General features: G+C 41.5%; 3 protein-coding genes across 5 annotated transcripts in view; 1 reads left to right on the forward strand and 2 right to left on the reverse strand.

Moving 5' to 3' along the window:
- Positions 1-2759: 2759 nt before the first annotated feature.
- The window catches only part of rcvrna (recoverin a), a 218850-nt gene continuing 199931 nt past the window's right edge, over positions 2760-21678 (reverse strand). Inside the window, exons 2-4 of the mRNA XM_085783693.1 lie at positions 3536-3982; positions 3107-3218; positions 2760-2996 (exon numbers count right to left, since the gene is read on the reverse strand). Coding sequence (XP_085639819.1) covers positions 2878-2996; positions 3107-3218; positions 3536-3916 — 612 coding nt within the window. The 5' untranslated portion in view covers positions 3917-3982 and the 3' untranslated portion in view covers positions 2760-2877. The remainder of the gene's footprint in view (positions 2997-3106; positions 3219-3535; positions 3983-21678) is intronic.
- LOC146982621 (germ cell-specific gene 1-like protein) lies at positions 3989-16632 on the forward strand. Of its 3 annotated transcripts, none has more exons than XM_085783691.1 (6): positions 3989-4626; positions 9108-9745; positions 10811-10858; positions 11720-11872; positions 14007-14118; positions 15844-16632. In XM_085783691.1, the coding sequence occupies exons 2-6, from the start codon at positions 9442-9444 to the stop codon at positions 16145-16147; spliced, it is 921 nt and encodes a 306-aa protein (XP_085639817.1). In that variant the 5' UTR covers positions 3989-4626; positions 9108-9441; the 3' UTR covers positions 16148-16632. The 3 variants fall into 3 exon arrangements, with proteins under 3 accessions (XP_085639817.1, XP_085639818.1, XP_085639816.1); XM_085783692.1 differs by having other exon boundaries at positions 9518-9745; XM_085783690.1 differs by lacking the exon at positions 3989-4626 and having other exon boundaries at positions 8478-9745.
- Positions 19463-21173, reverse strand: LOC146982622 (protein NATD1-like). The gene is made up of 3 exons (XM_085785384.1): positions 20956-21173; positions 20311-20429; positions 19463-20209 (listed from the first exon to the last, which is right to left on the reverse strand). Exons 1-3 carry the CDS (start codon positions 21107-21109, stop codon positions 20093-20095), a joined length of 390 nt encoding a protein of 129 aa, XP_085641510.1. The 5' UTR covers positions 21110-21173; the 3' UTR covers positions 19463-20092.

Genomic DNA, 21678 nt, shown 5'->3' on the forward strand with positions numbered 1-21678 from the left:
TCATTGCTCTGACTCACCCCGATCTCTAATATATACAAGATGAGCCAGTTGAACACAGTGCAGTCAGGCGGCCGGGTAGTGCTCCACCGAAAATGAACTGGTCGACGCTCACTATTTAAAGTGCTCCGGCGCGCCAGCTGTGTCTGTAGTGGTGGGATCTGTACGCTGTGCTTCATACGATGACAGTGAGATAGAGGGCAGAAAATACAATAGTGTAGGCGTCTTAACATTTCTAATTTTTCGATCTGTGCACTTTAAATGTCTGTAAAGTTTCGGAAAAACGGACGTCCGTGGCATGCTGGGAGATAGAACGGTGTTTTTAGAACGTTATTGTGAGGCTACATGCTAACGTTAGCCGCGCTAACCGCCAGCGGAGCTTAGCTTGAAGCACAGTAGTGAGTTAGCTCGTCATTATTCCCAGTTGTTTTGTTTTGTTATCTTCAAGTGAGTTTATACACCGTGTTTCGCTCCTCTAGTTTCATGGAAAGCTAACAGAAAACATCACAGGAGGGGAAGAAAATTCATCCTGTGTGACGAGGAGCCGATCTCAGGTGGAGCAGTAAGATGGACGATACTACTACATCCATGAGCAGTCAGCTAACAGTTAAGCCAGCACTGGAGCTTCAGCTGCAGCTTGTGGCTCCGTCCAGCGGTGCGCAGAGGCCGCGGGGAATCAGTCCTTTGCCGCCGTCTTTTCACAACGATGGCCGTGAGTCTTTTCAACAGTGAGATCGTCGCCACGAGGTAAGTCAAGCAAGGACAGTTGTGTGGATTTGACTACGGTGTTAGCAGCTGAGTTAGCCACTAGACCACCTTCCAGAGCTGTTACCTGCCACAGGAAACTCAGACCTGTTTGGCCGAAATTACGTAATTGCAAATTTTCAAACTGGTTTTTGTCATGGACCTGGTCAAACTCTTCAAACCACGGAAGTGACATACACACTAACAGGTAACAGCTCCTCTGTGCTACTTTATTTTCATGTATCAAGCGTATTGTTACTCACTTGGTTGGTGAAATTGTCCTTTTCTATTGCTAATTTTGCTTAAACCCTAAAGTAACATCTCATAACGCATTTTCACGTATTGATAACTCAGTTTTTGTAGGATTAGCAATGTGTCCCTTTGCTGTTTAACATAAACAAGACCTTTTATGGCAAACGATGATGTAGGCCTTATTCAGAGTGGAAGTGACAGGGCTAATTTAAACCACAGCAAATTAATATGTACAGTAATGGTGTTGAGTTGGATGGACTTGTTTAATTGGATACCCCAGTTTGGTGTTCACGTTATTGAAACCCTATTACAGAGACAGAACTGATGCATCTTTATGAATCATTGCAGAAGTGAAAGTCAGTTTTTGGTGCAATTAGACAACCTAATCATTGACAACATTTCTTCAATAGACAGGTTGTAAACAAAGAACCTTATAAGACAGTTTTGTAAAAGAGGCATTAGACACGTACTGTACATAGGCTTCACACAATCCTTTACAAAACTGGACAGGGTAAAAAATTACACAAGAAGACGTAGGAGTTCATTTTCAGCCGTCCTTGTCATTGAGTAGCCATCCATCTACTGTATGTGGAAGAAGGCAAATGTTTCAGTGAATAATATACACTATATTCAATGCTTTAACACTGATATGTCCATTAGCTTGCCTAAAAATTGTAAAACGAAGAAGAACCTGGAAATGACAATAGCTATAAAGTAAGAGTTGGACTGGAGCTGTCTATTTGCCATGTATTCTTCGCCATAACAAGCCCCTGTCTTCATAACTGGACATTGGAACAAGGAGTTTGTTTCAACTGACCTTCAGCTCCTAATAGGATTGGCTGATAGAGTACATGCGGATTGTTAACCTGAGCCTAATTCCTCTCATAAGGAGCTCTCTTTCTTGCTATCAACCTAATGAATGAATCCAAGTGTGAGAAAACATGTCAGTGAGTGCGCTGCCAGATGTGAGAGAGTAAATTGACTGTAGGTAAACTCTTGAGAGTGGCGGGTGAGAGCGGGGTCATTAATTAAGCTTTATTAAATGTGGATGGACATCATCGAGCTGGTGGATGTTAAGCTGTACACTGCCTTACAAAGTCAAAAGAGGTTCACACAGTAGACACTGTTGTGACAGTAATTAATCCTTATACTTTAGACAAAAACATTGTTTTATAGTACATCTGATTTTAAAGGCAGCACATCATGAAATCTCCTAAAGTCAGAGGCTATAGAGATTGTGTTAGCTCGTTCTTTTCTCTCTGCAACCATTCAAGAATGAGCTTTTCTTCTAATAACTGAATAAAAACACAATATATTAAGATGTTTCAATTACAATATAAACAGGAAAATGTTTTAGCATTAGCTCTTACTAGCTAACCCCAGCTAGTGGTAGAAGTCACTGCAGTTCTTTTATATGTCATTTAAGATCAGAAAGATATCAGATAATAGATAAAAACATATTTAAATGTATAAGTATGTGATGTGGATGCAGCTAGCCACATGAAAGTGGCTGTTATTGCTACTTTGCTTGCTAGCTTAGTTAGCCAGTTTAGCTTTTGTCTTATTCTTGTGGTAAAGCAAAATGAGTTTGTAAGATGTTTCCGGAAGACAGTTTTGAAATTCTGCATTTTGGCTTTGTAAGGCAGCATAATAATACAGATTTTTCATAGTTCCTCAACCTCTGTTTGTATGAAATGCAATTGTCTAATTGTTTAAGGGGTACAAAGACAACAAAAAAAGAAACCACAACACTGTTTGGCTGCTAAGACAGAAAAAAAAGAACAAAAAAGAGAGAAATGTACAAGCAGCTCGATCATGAGAAAATGTAAACAGAAAAATTACTTTCACAGTCTTAAAAACATATGGGCTTTTCCTGCCCATATATTATTGCTTCTTCTCCTTCAGCTTGTCTTTAATTTTCTGAGGTTCATCATATTGTATCAATCGTAAGATGTCCTTGTTGTCCATCACACCCTGAATGAATTCTCCCTCTGAGATTTTATCTGTGAAACAACAAAAGCAGAATAGGTACAGGAGAAAACAAATGAAAAAGGCTTGAAACAGGCTACTGTTACAGGTACAGGTGAAGGGGATTTAATTAATTGTCATTTACCGTTATCCTTCTTCCCAAAGAATTCCCAGATTTTTGCAGCCCTCTTCTCTGGTGTGTTTTCGTCCTCTGGGAGGTGCTTCTGGTCATCAGCAGGAATCATGTAGAATATTGACTGCATGAGAGCAATTTTCAAACATGTATTTAATGGTGAATGCATACTTTATCCATTTACAAGAGCTGTAGTTAGTGAAACAATCAACAACAACCACTCTGCAACACACAGGTTTTACTTAAATCTACAATATGTACACAATATGTCTGATGTTTTCATGCAAAAGTCGTAAAAAAGTTGTGTTTTTGGATGAAAAAAGTTATTAGTTATGCATCGGTAAAGCTAATTTTCCTCAAATATACTTCATGTTGTGTGTAGCAGTTAAACAGCACATGATTTTCTGCACCGCCATGATGAAATAAGAAGATGTAAAGTACCTTAACGATCTCCTCGATTTCATTTTTGCTGATGGTCCCGTTCCCGTCCACGTCGTACAGTGCAAAGGCCCACTCCAGCTTCTGCAGAGTCTTTCCTCCGGAGGTGAGATGCAGAGCGACAATATATTCCTTAAAGTCCAAAGTGCCGTCAGAGTTGGTGTCAAAACTCCTGAACACGTGCCGCGCGTACGCCGTGGGGTCCGCGTTGGGGAAGAAGCTGGCGTAGATGCCCTCAAACTGCTCCTTGCTGATCTTGCCGCTGGGGCACTCCTTCAAGAACGACTGGTACCAAGTGCTGAGCTCGGTCTCTGAGTATTTTGTGTTGGATTTCAAGTCGTCCAGGAGCTCCTTCGACAAAGCGCTGCTCTTTGAATTCCCCATCCTGCCCAGAGAGGTGAGACAACAGCAACTTATTTTCTCTCTCCTGTGTTTTTTTGGGGGTAAGACCTCCGCGGCCCTTTGTTCACTTTACTCTGCCTTGCGTTCACCCCGGCAGTCCCTCAAGGTGCCAAATGGGATTATGGTCATCACTACCTAAATCCAGACAGCTGTCAGGAAGATTAAGGGGATAACCACGTCACCCCACTATGACACAGTTAAATACTGGAGGTATAAGCAGAAGATTAAACACAACAGGTGGATAACACTGTAAAGGTCAACATCTGGGTGACCTTTATGCCTTTTCGCTGCATTTTCGCTCAAATGATCATCACATCTAGCAAATCTGAGTTTAAAAGCTCACTCTGGCATTTTGTTACCTCGTACTACACAAAACATGATTAATAGATAGTTATATTAACCTGTGATTCATACAGTGTACCATGATGAGGTTAAAGATCAGTGCATACAAGTACTAGATTCATTCATTCTTTTTCTTTTTTTTTCTTTTCAATCGTCATGATGATATTAACATGCTTTTGTGTTTTGTTTGTGTTTAGTGTTGTCGCTGGGGGTCGTCGTGCAGCTCTGCATGCGTGGTGTGGGCTGCTCCTCTACATGATGATGAGATTATCCCGGTCTCCAGTGTGAAAGTCTCAGACCAGATTACCAGACCATCTGCTGCAGTGGTGCCAAAACCACAGTGAGTGAAGGTAATTAAAAGGACCATTATGAACATATGTGCTGTGAATTAGCAGAGTGCTGGAGTTGTTTGGAACAGAGCTGCACTGTAGCGTTGTTAAAAGAAACTGTAGTCGGCATAAATGTATTGATGCTGAAGATCAGAGGACACCAGTGTTCCCAGTGTGTGACTGGTTTGCAGAGCTGAGCATCAGTGGGGGTTGAGTCTTGTTGCACAGGAAATGGGACACATTTCCTGATTTAGCTAAAGCTGCTTTAGTCTGATTGGATAGTATTATTTATTATTTTCTATGTTGGCCCATCATTTATTTCAGTGTATCCTTTTCCGTCCATATAATCTGAAATTTAGACGTATCCTGGTTCTTCATAATAATCAGGGATGCAAACAGCGCGCCGATAAATAAGCGGAATAAAAGAACAATATTTTTCCAGTGACCAATTAAAAGGTGGAAACATTTAAGTAATGTGCAAGTGCCTCAGACTTAGGGCTGCACGATTATGGCCAAAATGATAATCACGATTATTTTTCTCGATATTGAAATCACGATTATTAATCACGATTATAAAATGTTTTTCTAACAGGCTGACAGTGCACAATCACGTGAAACTGAGGCGAACAGGCTTTCAGTTCAAAATAAAACGTAAAATAAAAATAAATAATAGCCTTAATAAAATTTACGCGCGACAAAGGGCTAGCGAAAATAAATGCCATTGCAGAGTGCAGAGGTGTCATTCTGTACAGTAGCGTACAGATACTTGTGTGTAGCACCGTAGCTGCTGATTCAACTCCTTTACTCAAATAAAAGTAAGAAAGTACAGGCTCTATGTTGCTGTGTCAGGCAGGTGTCTCCACGGAGCTCTTGGGCAAGAGTCTGTCTAGCATGGACCAAAGCACTGAGTGGACACTTCAGCAGCAATTTGGAACGAATTAAAAACATTTAATGAACAGAACAAGTGTTTTCACACAGGCAGCGTCCAGCAGGTCGGCCTAGCTCAACTGTGCTGCCACCAAAACGGCCATAGATCGCCGTTACTGGCCGTTATGATCACGGTCGGAACGTTTTATTTACACGACGTATGTAATTAACACCAAAACGGCCGCGTGGGGTGACGGGGTCTCGGTCCAGCTTCGACATCACCCCGCAGCCCGACCTCGATCCCATCCAGAGAGAGACGGCGACAGTAGACAGCCTTTGGAGGTGCTGACTGACCAGACACAGACACACGTCATGTCTACTGTCACCGTCTGCTGCCGACATCGTCTCACTCTCACTGCAGAGTGAGATCCATACAGTCTAGGAGTGAGACGTAACACCGGGCGCAGACGGTGACACAGTACAGCAGCATCTGAAGCTGCAGACTGACCGGCCGGGACACACACTCTGGACTGTAAACAACATGTAAAGGGAGGATGCGCTCGCTTGTTAGTTAGGCAGCTTCATGGAGCCCTGACCTCTCGTTCGCCCCCTGGTGGTTGGCGGACTATTAGTTGAGAAAGCGCTTGATTTGATATGCAGCACAGCCCGTTTTTTTACATGTTAATAATCGTGACGATCATCTTAATTTAATCGTGGCAGCCAAAATCGTGATCGTGATTAAAATTCGATTAATTGTGCAGCCCTACTCAGACTTATGAGTAAATGTATTCTGTGTGATTTAGGCTGCTGACGGGACTTTACTGATAAAATGATGCTTCACTTTCACAAGCAAACTAATCAGCTGGACAAGCTCTGGGTAATTAACTTTATGAATATGCCGCTTTGATAATCACTTCCACAGTTAATACTTAATGTTATCAATGTGTGTACAAAGGACAGCGAGAACGGATGCTGTTAAGGCCACACACAATGCTGACATCAGAAAATGATGATGCCTTTGATTATAGGAGGTTTCTGATATTATAAAGTAGTGGTAGTTAATCGCAATGCGTGACAGTACAATAATAAAATGAAACCAAGTGCTTGTAAAGGTCACCAGATCATCAGGTGAAGTTAATGTAATAGACCTGACCCTACCTGATCATACTTACAGGTGATAAGGGTGAGAGGACAAGAGAACTCGTTGTATTGTCAGACGTCTCTAAGACAGACATTGTGACTAGCCTCCACATTAATCTGCAGTAATCTATCAGTGATTCTCATGCGTCAGGGACCAAGAGGCCGCTGCTTAAATCTGACATGATGGTAAACAGTGATGCATGGCACATTATAATCCTACAGCATGCTGCAGAGTCTACTGCCAACATTTGGTGACTTTAAAGTACAGTTATTACACATTTATTTAAATTGAACTCCTCAACCACGAAATGTAATCTGGGAGCACCAGATATCTACCTTTTTTCAAAAACAGATTACTGTAGGGAAACCTCAATTGACTTTTTAGTCTTTAAATATCATTGTATGCCCTTTACATAATCACGTTGGAAAATTGCGTACCGCCCGTGTCTTAGGGGGAAATGCAGACATCGAAGCTTCACATCTGCCAGTCGTTCTTGATATTGGGGATTTTACTAGCAGGTATTTCTTATGTAAAAAGGGATGAGTGTAGGAAATATTCACTGTACAATAGGCTTACGACTTAATCAAGTGCAACGCTGGACTTATTTGACCTTTGTCTATTTTATTACACAGAGGCTAATGTTCAGAGTAATCTCTTTGTTTTCAGGGGAATTATGCTGCTGTCACATGTAAAGACGAATCTACTATCAACCTTATTAGTTAACCAACATTTGTGCATTCAATAAGGAGGAAAAAACATTTTTTGTCTTTTAATCGACTACCTGGACTCCAACAATTAATATATTCATCATACACTTGGGTATAAATAATTTTTAGAAAGTCTGTGTCACACAGGGATTGATTATGAGCAAGAAAATTGCAAAAAGGACAACTCATATGAAAGGTTTGTGTTGGGTAATCATCTAACTTGAGGATCATTGTACTGATGTCACAAACACAAAAAACGATTCAAGTTTAACATGATCATTGTAGTGGCTCTGAAACTACTACATTGACCAGTGTATTACAGTCGGACTTACCTAGTACTGTATCTCTTCAAGCTTTGATGTTTCAGTTTGCGTGACTCCAGCATTTTTATTTAGCGCATTCGGGATTTGGCAGAAAACAAGACAGGGTTGATGTTATTGATGGATGTTTCATGTCCAGGTTCTGTTTCTGTTGTAAAACAGATCTCAGTCGTAAATCTGCAGCTTTTCTATCAGTGACTGGAGGTAAACCAGCATTCCCAGAGCCAATGGGAATGCTACAGTGTGTTTTGAGGGTATTTAGTATACATGTTGGACAAATTAAAATCACCAGCCTGTGGGGTTCATCTTCTGGAGACCCGAGTGACAGAACAAGTCTCATGTTGATCCATCCAACAGTTACTTAGGTATTTCAACTCAAATGAGATCTTTGATCAACAACTCTTTGAAAATATGCATTTAAAGCCACAACGTTTTAAAAAGATATTTGTGGTTCCGAAAGGATGAACCCTACTGACATTGGAGATCCCCTGACTGTTCTGCCAACAACACAATTTAGTTGATATAATGGTTTTAAGTGCCATAGATCAACAACCGTGGAAGTGCGATGAATCTGCTGCACACATCCATGGCCTCCAGAAGATGAATTGTGGTAACTGTGGAGATGCTGCAACTTTTTGACTAGAAATCAAAATCTGACAGCCCTGTATTATAAGATGGGCAATCTATCCAGGATGCACCCCATCCCTGCCCAGTGTTAGATGTGATTGGCTGCATCCCTTCAAGGATAGATGACATAGATAATCGTCATCAACTTGTGCCTGAGTTGTTGTTTGGTGCTAATTAGCAATGTTGAGTTTTATCCAATTTGTCTTCCAATCTCTTACCCAAAAGATCATTTTTCTGCGTTCCCATTTATCCAAATCTCACACATCATTGTTTGATATTTGCCAGACTTGGTATAAATTGTGTATCTCATCTCCACATTTCAGCTTTAAAAATGACAGCAACCTCCCCTGTGGTAAATTATAGCTCAAACCAAAGGTGACACGTTTGTTACAGAGAGTCTGAGCTGCAGGATTTTATGGCAAGTTTAATGGAGTGATGGAAAATTATAGAGCAAAAGAAGCAGATATTTTTTCCCTACATCTGTCATGTCCTTCACACACTTCTGTAAGTAATTTGTCTTCATTTTCACGATCAGCAGGCTATTAGATGAGAGGAGATTTGCACTACATGTACACACACATTATGGATGGATTTTCATATGAGACTGTGCACATTATGTCACGGGTCAGCGACTGTAAGACAGGCATTTGATCTTATGCCTGTGGCAGCAATTACTCAGAGATGTGCTTTGACATGAAATGCAGAAAATTCAGAGAGAATATGAACAGGAAGAGCCCTGTCCGGGATTATAATGTAAGACCATAGTAATCTTTTTTCTTATTAATGTGCTTAAAGGAAGTCTGGAATATAATTTGCCATTTGTAATGGATAATATTTCAGGCAAAGATTTGTAGAAGGGGAGGAGCGACAGGCTTGGATGAGCAGCGGAGAGTGAAAGAGTTCAAGTGAAACAGAGGAAAACAAAGAGTCATTGGGCTGCCATGGGTTTCTATTGTTCCTGTGGACGTGGAGAGAATGAATCTGTTAATCAAGGTGGCAGCGCCTCGTTAGAGCCAGCGGCGGGATATACTCAAGTCTCACCCAAGCAGCCCCAAGGGCAACAAGATTATGAAGATTTGATATATCTGCTGGGAGGCGAAACACGGTGGCTACATATCGAAAGCCAGGATTAGTTGCCTTTTCATTTCATCTCCCTTTTGGCCTGGCCTCGACCATGAGGCTAGAGCACGGGCGACGGGCTTCTCTGGCGCTCACCCTCAACTTTGTGGCGTTTGCCTTTGCCTTATCAGCGGTGACCACCAGCTACTGGTGCGAGGGGACCAGGAAGGTGCCCAAACCCTTCTGCACAGGACCGCCGATGAAAGTGAAGCAGTGGTTCTGCATCCGCTTCAACAGCTCCAACATCAACGACACCCGGCTGGTGCAGTACATCTTCGAGACCGGAGAGGAGAAGTTTCTGTTGAGGAAGTTTCACACTGGAATATTTTTCTCCTGTGAGCAGGCGGCCGACATGAACGGTAAGACTCTTTACCTTTAGCCTTTCAGCTTCAGCTAGGTGTTCAGAGACAGGAAATGATGATGGAGGAGGCTCCTCCTGTTAAAATCTGGCTATAAATGTCAACCTATGGAGTCTACTCATTGGTCAATAGATGTATTCAAATATTTTACTTTATATTCAAGTCAAGTCAAGTCATCCTCACCCTAACCAAAAACTTCCCAGACATGAACTTCAATGTGGGAGAAATGAAAGAAACCTCATGAGCAGAGAAGGGATCTGTCTTCCAGACAGACACTTAATATCTTTAGTGAGTAAATTACATAACTTTATTGATGTGTCATGTTGAGACAAGGAGGGAAAAACCGGGAGAAATTGCAGATGCCAGTTGCTGCACTATGAGTAATGAATATCTTCAGTTAAGAAAACATCAACTTTCAGTGACGAATGAATTGGGATAAAGAAACTAATGTGAATAATCAGTGTTAGTTTTATTTCTTGTACTTTATTCCTCCTGAAATGAGGCGTATAAATGAATGAAAAGCAACATTTTTAACAGTGGAGAACTGATATATAATCACACTGATTAGTGATTATGATTGGAGACGTGTTCCTTACAATGTATTGTTTTTGATATAATTTGGGCTCCCGGCAGCTTTACACTTTGTTGAAATGACAAAATGAGAATTCAGGCTTTGTAGCTGACATTGTGCTGTTGAGGAGGTTACTATGGTTGTGGAGTGAGGACAGTTTTAAAGGTGAGCGTCAAGAGTCTGAAACTGCAATCGTGTGTAATTTAGGGTTCAGCGTTTTGCCCATTGACATTTTTACATGCAGACGGGGAGGCGGGAGAGATGAAATCTGACCTAATTCATCTCTAGCTGCAGTTTATGACTGTCAATGTTTGTACAAACTGACCTCACTGGATATAAGATAATATAATTTTGTCGTAAATTTCGTTGAATTCTTTCAATGACAATAAAGGCAATCAATCACAGCAAAAGTACTACAAGAAATGATTAGGACATTATAGTTTCAATAAATATGTTTGTTCTCCAATAACTGAAATTTTGTATTCTGATCACAGGGTTCGATTGTCGAGACTTCTCAGAGATCGCACCAGAACATGAAAGAGGTTGGTGGTAAAATGACTGAAAGTGTATTGAACATGTTAGAGCACATTTTACACATTGACTTTGGCTTCAACTCCAGGTCAGTGAGTATAGTATATCATCCCTCATTCCACTGTGTTTATCAATCAACTTGAAATATCAGTGACTTTGAGATTTAGAAGTCAGTATCATAATGAAACTCACTACAACACAGATCTTACACTGAACAATTCACGTTAATAGCTGCTGTAAGGTTGTTATTGTGGACTTCCAGTATACAAAGCAATCTGTACTTCAGAGCTGAAACATAAGATCATTTATTGAGTTGTTGGCTGCCAGAAGATTGATCGGCAATTTTGAATTGCTGTTGATCATTTAATAAAGCTCTACACATCTGTGATAACCCATTGGCATCACTGACGAGTTATACTGACTATATTTAAAGATATTATGGCTGAATTTGTTAATTCATTATAGATATACTTTTGAAACCAATGGGTAGCCAATGAAATGATAATGGATAGTAACTTTGTCCCAGGTTTTTGTGTCAAATACACCACAAACAAAATAACAATAAAGTCGATGAGGGTGATGAAGAGATGAGTGAGACTCTTGAACAACATAACCTGTCAAAGGCGTCTCAGGTCACAGTATAGGTTGGGTTGGTGACTCAGCTTTGGGTGCTGTCCTGGTTTTATAAATGCACCCAGTCCAGACGATCAGATTCAGATCTCCAGACCTGAAACGAACAGACCTCATTGTAGCCACAACCATGTCTGCCTTCAGACAAGTGGGATTATTCATCAGGGACTGGGTTTTATGAGGATATTACAGGTCATTTCAGACTGTTTTTTGTGTGTGTGTGTGTATGTGTGTGTTTGCAGGCGTCCTGTGGTTGTGTATCGTGGCAGAGAGCCTGTACCTCACCCTGCTCTTTGCAGGCGGGGCTCTGATGACCCTGGAGCAGTGTCCGTGCTTCAGCATCATGAACAAACTGAAGCTCAGTGCCTTCGCCGCCTTGTGCACTGCCCTGTCAGGTAACACTACAGAGCCGCTGGTGTTTTCTGACCGTCAGTGTGTCGTTTAAAGTCAAAGTTGAGGTTTACTGAGTGATAGTGTGTGTGTGTGTGTGTATATCTAATGTTTGTGAATGACACTTGCTGATGTCGACCTCTTCCTGCTGTGATAAATCTGATGTCTGAATCTGAACATAGAAATCCCTTGGCAGGTTTGAGTAGAGTTACAGAGTTACACAAACACTGCTTATAATCTGATTGGTTGAGGGTAACCCCAGTGGGCGTGGCCAATAGAAAAGACCAAGCATCAATTCACAGGTGTCTAAATGAAGTGAAGTATCCTGCTGATGTTTATCACTCATGAAACCACCTGACTGTTTAAATTAAATGTCATTAATTGTAGTTTTCCATCAAAAAATGTTTATATACTCTAGTCTACATAACAGCTGAAATTATCTTACATTTTAACAAAATACACAACACTTTGAAGAGGAAATATGTGATTAATTAGACTGGTTTTTGTAGAAATATATTCTACAGTAGCTTTATTCATTGAGTTTCACACTGAAGCATGAGGATAATGTAACAAGTCCAGCTGGTAACTTGGCTGGTACCCAGGTAAAACTGATTTCTGCACAAACACAATATGGAATCAGCATTTTTTTTTTCATTAACATCTATGTGCCTAGAGCTCAGTTATTCTTAAATAAATCAGCTGCAGTGTGTGTAAAAAAAACAAATTATATAAAATAAAAATGAAACAAAAAGAAAATTAATTCCCTTACAAAATATATATTTTTTAAAAACAGTGGACCCATTGTGTGTGAGGAGGACATTGCTGTGAGAGAGCAGAGGAGCAGGGCAGCAGGTCAGGCAGCACCACTGAGCACACACAGCAGTTAACTGTACTGTGTCCACTCGCTGCCTCGGAGGATTTGCTGGTTTGTGGACTAATCGGATTGGAGCCGGGGCAGCGGTTTTGGGCTGTGCCAAGACCTGACCAGAGGAGCTTCCCCCTCCCTCCCTGCAGCCCCCTCCCCTCTGCTCCCATCCCCCCCTCCTGTGTTGTTAGGAGTTAATCCCAAGAAAAGCAGCTGTGGAGAGACAGACAGCTGGATGAGAGCGGGCAGGAAGATAACAGAGACACACAGGCAGTTAACCTGAATATCACACATCACAAAACACTTGATACTTCAGGCTCCAACACGGTGTCTGCAGATCCATCACCGTGAAATCCCATGATTCATTGGGGCGAAATCAACCGATGCTTTATCATCATTAGAAGCTCCTCGATAATCAATCAGTGAAATGAATGACGCGCTACTGGAAACATGGACCCGTCATACTCAGACAGATTTCCATCTGGCCTGAGACAGGTCAGGCTAATTACAACCATTAATCTAAAAGGGGGGGCGGGTTTGATGTGGTGATTAAACGCGGGACACTGCTGAAGCATTTTCATAAACAACCAAGATGGCTGCTGCTGCTGACGTGAGGAGGTCGGTTGAAATTTGCTATTGTGACGTTAATAATCAAACTGGATGATGTATTTTCTTTAAATGAAAAACAAACAGCTGTCAATCAATAAATAATTAAATTGGCCCATTGCCATAATCCCTATAGTCATAACAGTAGGTTCATTACCTTTAATTGTTGGTGCAAGCTATTTTTAGAACGGCGGAGCAGAGCCGCGAGCTGCTCAGAGCTACGCTACGGAGGCTAATGGGATTTCTTGGTTTCCCTCATCAAACTCATCAAATACACAATCCAACAACTCCAAAACGCTCTGGTGGACAAGTTGTGACCTGCACATTCACCATGCTATGAGATAACAGAACAATACGAGACAGAGTTGTTTTAGAGTTAAATTCATGCTAAACAGCTGATGCGCGTTCCCGTCAGGGGCAGTTTTTCGACAAGCAGTCTCTGCATTTACCTCGAAAACAACTGTGTATTTGATGAGTTTGATGAGGGAAACCAAGAAATCCCATTAGCCTCCGTAGCGTAGCTCTGAGCAGCTCTGCACCGAACCTACTCCTAAAACTATAGGGATTATGGCAATGGACCAATTTGTCAAAATGTTGAACCATCCCTTTAAATGTAATAGAAAAAGGGGGATAAGAGAGACTCAGACTGGTTTTACTCTTCTCCTCAGGCCTTTGTGGGATGGTGGCCCACATGATGTTTACCACCATATTCCAGCTGGCTGTCGCCATGGGACCAGAAGACTGGAGGCCCAAGACATGGGACTACAGCTGGTCTTATGTGTAAGCATATTGTTGATTGTTGTTTTTACATCACATATGAGTGTGATTTTTTATTTTTTATGTATTTTTAGCACCAGATACGGTCCATACACTTGTGACATGTATCAGAGACTCAACGTTTTGCTGTTTTACAATAATCAACTTTTAATTTTTGGAACGGACTCAGTGCTGCACTGCAGTAAACTCTCTGAAAATATAAATAAATATATATTTATATTACACACTTTCTTTTCACAAGCCTCTATAGAAATGAGGACTACACTGAATTAATACAACACTGACTACTAACCCAGAGAGTTTGAAGGCACAAAACAAGATCAGATCATTAAATCAGTCGAGTGCGACCACAGACCTCGGCTTGAGAAAATATTTTGCTTGCTTGTTACAGAAAGTGTTGAGACATTGTTATTGTGTTAAGAATCAATTACTCAACTTTTTGCTGGGGACCCACAGGAACCATTGACTTAAGTTGAGTTTGTTATTCAAGCTCTCTGTGGTATAAATAAGAGCTGATGTTACAGCTCTACCTGCTGCCTGCTACACATCAACAAAAACAACGACATCTGGGCTTATAACAAAAAACAGTTAACAATGACTTATCTCAGATCTGCTGTTTTTTCTAATGCAGGGCGAACACAAAGTGCGTCATCGCCCACAGCGGTAAAGAGCGGCTCAGTGCTTATATTCTCATCTATAAAATGCACCGCTTTGCATTGTGGGATTGTTCGCATTGTGAGATTGTTCTCAGCGTACGTGTTGTGAATGTTATGTGATATTTTTAGGGCACTCACATCCCAGTCAGACAGCAGACAGTCGGCACCGTGTGGTAAACAGGGAGTGGGCTCAGCCTCGGTGTGTGAGAGCTGCCAGTGACTCAGCAGGTGCTGAAATAACATGAACTAAGATTAAACATCTTCATGTTAACATTAGTAAGCCAGGCTTACTACTGTAGCTCCACACAAACCTAACAGCAGGACAGGTCCTCTCCAGTCTGTAAAAGATCTAAAGGAACAGAAATCATTAACAGGACGAAGCTGCCAGAGCTGTGTGGCCTGGAGACAGGAGACACTCACAGGTTTATAGGTTTCATAGGAGCATTTGGTGTGTGCTGTTTGTGCTCATACAAAAAGACGTTTCTGTTAATTAGTCAAACCTAATGGACTGAATAATAGAAACAAACTACATCCTCTAAAAAAATCACACACCACCCGTCTACAACACAACCTGGCAACCCAGGGCTCCAGACCGCCCCTGAATGGCTGCATTTTGCCCTTAAAGTCTGAGACAACGCAAGTAAATTTTTTATCTACTTGCGCATGTGTGACCACCAGTAAATTTGCCACCGGCTAAGCAAACAATCGATGCAAACCTTCACTCCCTGGTAACCTTAGTGAACCAGAGGCAAGTATTTATCAGTAACACAGAGAAAATGAGAGGAAATGTCAAATTACAATGTGCAGCCTCAAATTTTTTGCTTGCACTCCTAGATTTTTAAATTGTGGCCACTTTACTCCCAATAAAATAAAAAGTTAGTCTGGACCCCTGCAACCTGTTTATGTCACTGATGGTAGAAGTAGACACCACACAGCAACACAAACAAACTGTATGAACCCCGTCCATGTTGTCAGATACAGACGATCTGAACCTGTCAGCGCCACAGGAGCTGCAGTTTATGTGTTAAAAGCAGAAAGACTGACTCCAGTCCACCTCTTGTTTTCTTCTCAGATTAGCGTGGGGCTCTTTCGGCACCTGCATGGGCTCGGCAGTGACGGCGCTGAACAGGTACACGAAGACCATCATAGAGTTCAAATACAAGCGACGGAACATCGAAAAGAGCCTGATGATCAAGCAGAAGATGATCGAGCTGGACCTCCCCGAGCAGATGTGGGACATGTACGTGACGGCCGTGCCCGCCGACACCGAGGCGCCGCCGGAGCTGCCGGTCAACGGCCACAAGCCCTCCACGGGAACCACGTACACGGTGGAGATGGACGATGCACCAGAACAACAGGGAGAGGCGTACTGCTGAACATGGCAGCCGTGACCCGGTCCTGGCGCCCCACTGGAACAGATTTCCTGGACCGAGATTGGTCTTGTTCTAGGATTTACATTTCTAATTCAGGACAGTGTTTGTTCGTTTTGTGCCACACATCAAATGTGTGTCTGGGACAGGACGCCTGGGGCTAGAATCTTTTTTTGGAAATAATGTAACATGGTCTGCTTCAACCAAACATGCATTTCATCAAATCTTTCAATGTGATATTGTCTGTGGGAGGAAGGGAGGAGGGATCCCATCGTCTTCGCACTAAGCCGTGGCCACGTGCAGCGCCGGCTCAGATCCTCTGTCTCTGTCTCAGCTCGGGAGATCTTTGGCCTTTTTAACGCAAGTCACAGCAAAAAAAACTGTTACTCGTCTGTTCAGTGGGAGGAACAACAAGACCAGGAAATGATCTCAGTGAAACCAAGGCTGTGGTGAACTAATGAGGATGAATCACAGGTTTAGGAGCCCACAGAATCAGGGGCTCGCTGGATTAGAGGCTCTGAATTGATGGAAAATGACAATGGCAAAGGTATAAAGTACGTAACTGACCACAAAGCAATAACACAACCACAAAGAAAAGAGACAAACAGACAAACTTCACTGAGACAAAACTACTGTTGCCCAGAGAGATCAACAACCTGCAGCTTTGGAAAACACATGCACTGCAAATTCAGAAAATGTAATTTGCCTTAATTCTGATAATGAGAGTGAGAAAGAGGAAGGAAAGTCAGGAACAGAGGGAAAGAGAGAGGGGATGAAATGGAGCAAAGGGCCACTGGTTGGACTTGAACCTGTGGCCACTGCTGTCAGGATTACACCCCACCCACTTTGCTTGTGTCCACTTTGATTGTGTTATCAAAATGACGATGTTTTCTGAATTATACGAACATCTATCTATCTATCTATCTATCTATCTATCTATCTATCTATCTATCTATCTATCTATCTATCTATCTATCTATCTATCTATCTATCTATCTATCTATCTATCTATCTATCTATCTATCTATCTATCTATCTATCTATCTATCTATCTATCTATCTATCGCATGTGTTTTCTTCAGTAGCACTATGTTGAGCTCTCAGGGCCACCGTACAAACCGACTATGAAAAGATGCCATAACATCAGACCGGAACAGAAAAGAGACTCAAACCCGCTGCGGACAGTTGTAAAGTCACCTTAAAGACATTGTATGTCAGTATTACACTGTTATTCAGGGACAGATTGTATGTGTGTGAGTGTATAGAAGCTCAGTCAATGCTCGTTGGTGTGTTCATGAAAATTTACTGTATGTGCAAATTATAAACAAGCCTGTCACTGATTATTCAGGTCAGGATCACAACTCGTTCGACTTATCAGATCTCTTAATGGACGTTGGACATTTTCTGATATGAGATATAAATCACACGTTGACGGCTCCACAGACCGAGGGGAGACGTCTTACATGGAGAAAGACTGACATCTATTGGAACAGAGGTAAATGAAACATCTTTGTGTTTCTAACACAGGACTGGATTTGTGTATCATGTAATCCTGTGGTTTACATGTCACTGAAGAAATGCGAAATAAAAATGAGTTTGTTTAAGTGAATGGTTTACTCCTGGTAACACGGAGGAAGATATCTTGGATGGAATTAATTTAAAACATGTATAAATGTTAATTCACCACATTGCTCTGCTCTGCATGCCAACCTGCAGACGCTGGTTTCTTGCAGTTGTTTCAGCTGCGGCGGTGGCAGAAGTAATCTCGTCAGGTGGCGAGGATCCAAGATATACTGTGCTCGGCTGACATGTGCTGATTTCATCTGAGACTCTCTGGGCTCATGGTGAGATCGTAGCTAAAGAAAATTACAGTGTCTTAAGAAGCAGCCGTCATTTCTTTGCAGCTTTTTTCTCCCCCCACTCCTCCTCGTGCCTTCCAGTTATGATGTAATCTTGTGATGCCACAACTACAGATTCACGTTTACTGTACAGTCTGACTTTACAGTTGTGGTCTTTCTCTGTTTAATAGTCAGAGTACCGAGTAATGATTAAAGTCGACATTGAGGTTATCGCCACCTGCAGAGCTACAGCACCTCTTGGCTTCAGCTTAATCTGTCACACATGCCTTTTTGCCACTAGCAGAACATAATGAAGTCGACATTTATACTGTTGAGTTAAATATCTCATCTCAAATATCTCTCACAGTACACCGAACTTTACATTTCACCTCTGGTCATGTGAAAGAAGACTTTTGATGATGTAATAAACATTATCAGCCAGGAGTGTGGAGAATGACTGGGGTTCAGTTGTAGTGAATACTTTGTCCACCAGAGGCTGCTGTTTTGGCGCTTGAGAGAATCCACAACACGTGGTCTTATAGTATATTGACATCTTTAAAGAGCATAAAAGGAGCATCAGCAATAAGTCGTAATGGGGTTTGTCTACCTTAACCAAATGTTCTCCACTCAGGTTAGATCTCCAACTTGAACCCTGCAGTCCTCCACCACCCTGAGAGACAACAACCACTTAATTCAGATGTAATAGAGAGACCCTTCAGGAGGCGGCAGCTACTTCAGGCCCTCGGTTAAGGACTCTCTAGAAACCCATCATTATGCATATGAGGGCAAACGGGGACACGGTTAAAGCCGTCAATTACATACCTGCCCGGCGAGGTGCAGAGCCAGTCGGAGGGGTCAGAGGTCAGAGACACAGCTGTTCTCTTTGATGCCACGAGACTTTTCAGCACTGATGAGACTTAACTCCTGCTGTGGGAGAAGCTTGCAGGGGAATGGTAACAGGTGATGGCAGCGATAACAAAGTGACAGTTCGTTCATCACTAAAAAAAAAGCAGCGTGTTGGAGATCAAGGAGGATCAAACAGCAGGTTGGTATCAAACCTCTAGCTGTATTGTCATTTTTCCAGTTGTTCTTGCTTGAAATGTTGCAGTAAGGAATTGTAGGATGATATTTTGTCATTTTACTTTCTTACAGGAAGGTTTGAGTCGTAATAGGATGCAATAAGGAGAAGTGGATCAGCTCTTATCAGGGCTGCAACCTTCCTCAGCAGAAAGTCTTTTCAGACTCTGCACGAAAGATCCCTGTTCTTCTTTGTATTTTCCACTTCCCTCATCACTTAGTGGCTTTTTGTTTTGACCCCCGCTACCCTCACTAAATTCCCTGATTGAGTAGTTCAAAAGTTATTGAAGGACGTCGCTCCCTCACACTTCTTTTTCCATCTTACATCAGGCAGCAGCTCTGGTAAGAGAAGTTTCTTAAGTCCTTATCTTAGTTCAATTTCTAAGGAAATGTGAGACAAATGTCATTCATTGTGTTGAGTTTAATATTAATTCTCTGTTTCCTTTCAGATTCCTCAGCCCACATTTGTTTTCTCATTTGAAATAAACCTTTGGTCAGAGGACTGAGGTTTCATGGCGTTGTTTTAATGCAGTCTGACCCAATCATAATTAACTTTCATTCTGAACTTCATCATTCACATACATAGATCAAAAAATCACATCTCAATAATCAACACACACACACAAAGTGCTACTCTTGTTAAAATATGCAGACATTATGTCAGATATTATGTTTTCCCAATAAATATTTCAATGTCTGGTCCTAAAATTTAGTGATTAGAAAATATAATACGGTAGATAGGCTACAAGATTAAGAGCAATCGAAAAAGACAAACAACAATTTGCATTTCTTTCAGAAAATTGAAAAACCTTAATCATTAAATTAATGATTCTTTAACAATAATTTACCTCACTTTGAGGAGATTTCTATCATATGACATGTCAGAGTAAAACAGTCATTAACAACCAAACCTTCGTAGCTACAGTTGTTCTACATGCTCTCTTTGGCCTCTGGTGTGATAACAGTGAAGTGTACTATGAGCTCGTGACTGAGGTAGCAGTTCGACTGTAGTGAAGTGTAGTGAAACAAGATGCAGTCAAGGGATGATTCGGTCTTTAAAGTGTTGCTGAGGGTGGTCATCAATGTATTTCTTTATGTACCAACAAGAAATATGAGCCTTCAGGTTTTCTTCAACCAGGAAGTCCACAGCGGCCTGTAGAAATGCATCAAATAAAACATGTGGGTATTCCTCATACACTTGCAATGATATACATGAACTACCAGGCTGCTGCCCAGTCCCACTGCTCTTCTTACCTGTGACAGCACTGCAGCAACGCCTTGGCCCCTGAACGTCTCAGGTACATAGGTTCGCATGAGGTCCACCTCCTTCTCCCCGGTGAATTTGTAGGTCAGCACTGCACATTCATCGGCTCCTGTTGAAATCACAACCCATTTAAATCATTTTTACATATCTTTGAGGCCAAAAGAGGACCAATGAATGAATATTTTACTGGTGACAGTAAAGATTACATTGCATACAATAAGTTATTGCAGAATTGAACTGGTGACCTGGTGGAGGGGCCTGACCCCTTGGTCTAAACCACTTAAACTTTAAAAGGAGTAAAAATCTACCTCTACCTGTGTGCATCTGTGTGGTTAAGTCTTTGGCAGGCCATATTACCATGTAGGAAAACGTAATTGGATAAATAAAGATTGTAAACAAACAATCCAACTCCCTTTAAATTTAAAAGAGATAAGTAGAGATAAAACTTAATAACATGTTATTTTCGCTCATAATATCTATGCCCAACTGTTTACAGACTAGAATGAAATGATATAAATCACAAGTTATTGATATTCACTAAGACAGTATGTATCAGCAGGCCTGGCTCTGGACGCCGGCCTCTCGTACAAGCCCAGCCGGCCCAGCAAGCGCGATCTCCGGCTACGTCTCCTTACCGGTGCCGCTCTCCGGAGTGACGGTGAAACGCTGGTTGTGTCGGTCATGAACCACCGTCAGGCTGCGGCTCACGGAGCTCACGGTGCTGCTGCTGAAGGCGGCTGGATACCACTTCACCCGGCGGAGACTTAAAGCAGTGAGTCTGGACAACATTTTAAAAGACGTGTGGACATGTCAACATGTAGCAGTAGTTGTACAAATGTAATAGTAGTAGTTGTACAGGTTATTGTCCACTAAGAGGCGCCACGTGCACAAAAGTCAATGATTAACATGGTGATGATGTTAGGGGCTTGACCTTGGACACTCACTCACTCATGTTTTTTGTTTTGTTTTCTTTACTGTAATACTTACTCTGATTTACATGTATTAATACTCATTTTTATGGTTTCTAATAATTTTGCAAACTATCACAAATTAATAAATATATATTTCATAACCCAGCATAGACCTTTCATATAAATCTGTATGGCAGCTGGTGTCCATTGAATTTCAACAGAAACACATCTCATTCTACTTAATGAGGCACTGATTAGTTAATCACCTGAACTGAACAGAAAAACTGGGGTTAAACTTATTCCACCAGTGTTGATTTTTGAACTCTTCTTAAGTTAAAAATACATAAATAGTTTTTTTGTTGTTAAAAAAAATGAGTAGCCTATGAACTGTTTTCTTTACATTATTATTTGAGTTCTGAAAACACAGCTTTTGTTTGTGTGTTATTC

This window comes from Trachurus japonicus, chromosome 8 (genome assembly GCF_045865225.1).
Source record: "Trachurus japonicus isolate A0001 chromosome 8, Traja_1.0".
NCBI classification, from domain to species: Eukaryota; Metazoa; Chordata; class Actinopteri; order Carangiformes; family Carangidae; genus Trachurus; species Trachurus japonicus.

Bases quoted from the DNA above. Each gene is read 5' to 3' on its own strand.
- LOC146982621 (XM_085783691.1), top strand. From the start codon at position 9,442: ATGAGGCTAGAGCACGGGCGACGGGCTTCTCTGGCGCTCACCCTCAAC. The intron at 10,859-11,719 runs GTTGGTGGTAAA...GTGTGTTTGCAG, and splicing joins CGCACCAGAACATGAAAGAG to GCGTCCTGTGGTTGTGTATC. The intron at 11,873-14,006 runs GTAACACTACAG...TCTTCTCCTCAG, and splicing joins CTTGTGCACTGCCCTGTCAG to GCCTTTGTGGGATGGTGGCC.
- LOC146982622 (XM_085785384.1), bottom strand. From the start codon at position 21,109: ATGTTGTCCAGACTCACTGCTTTAAGTCTCCGCCGGGTGAAGTGGTAT. The intron at 20,430-20,955 runs GTAAGGAGACGT...TGATTTCAACAG, and splicing joins CACTCCGGAGAGCGGCACCG to GAGCCGATGAATGTGCAGTG. The intron at 20,210-20,310 runs GTAAGAAGAGCA...GCATTTCTACAG, and splicing joins TTGCTGCAGTGCTGTCACAG to GCCGCTGTGGACTTCCTGGT.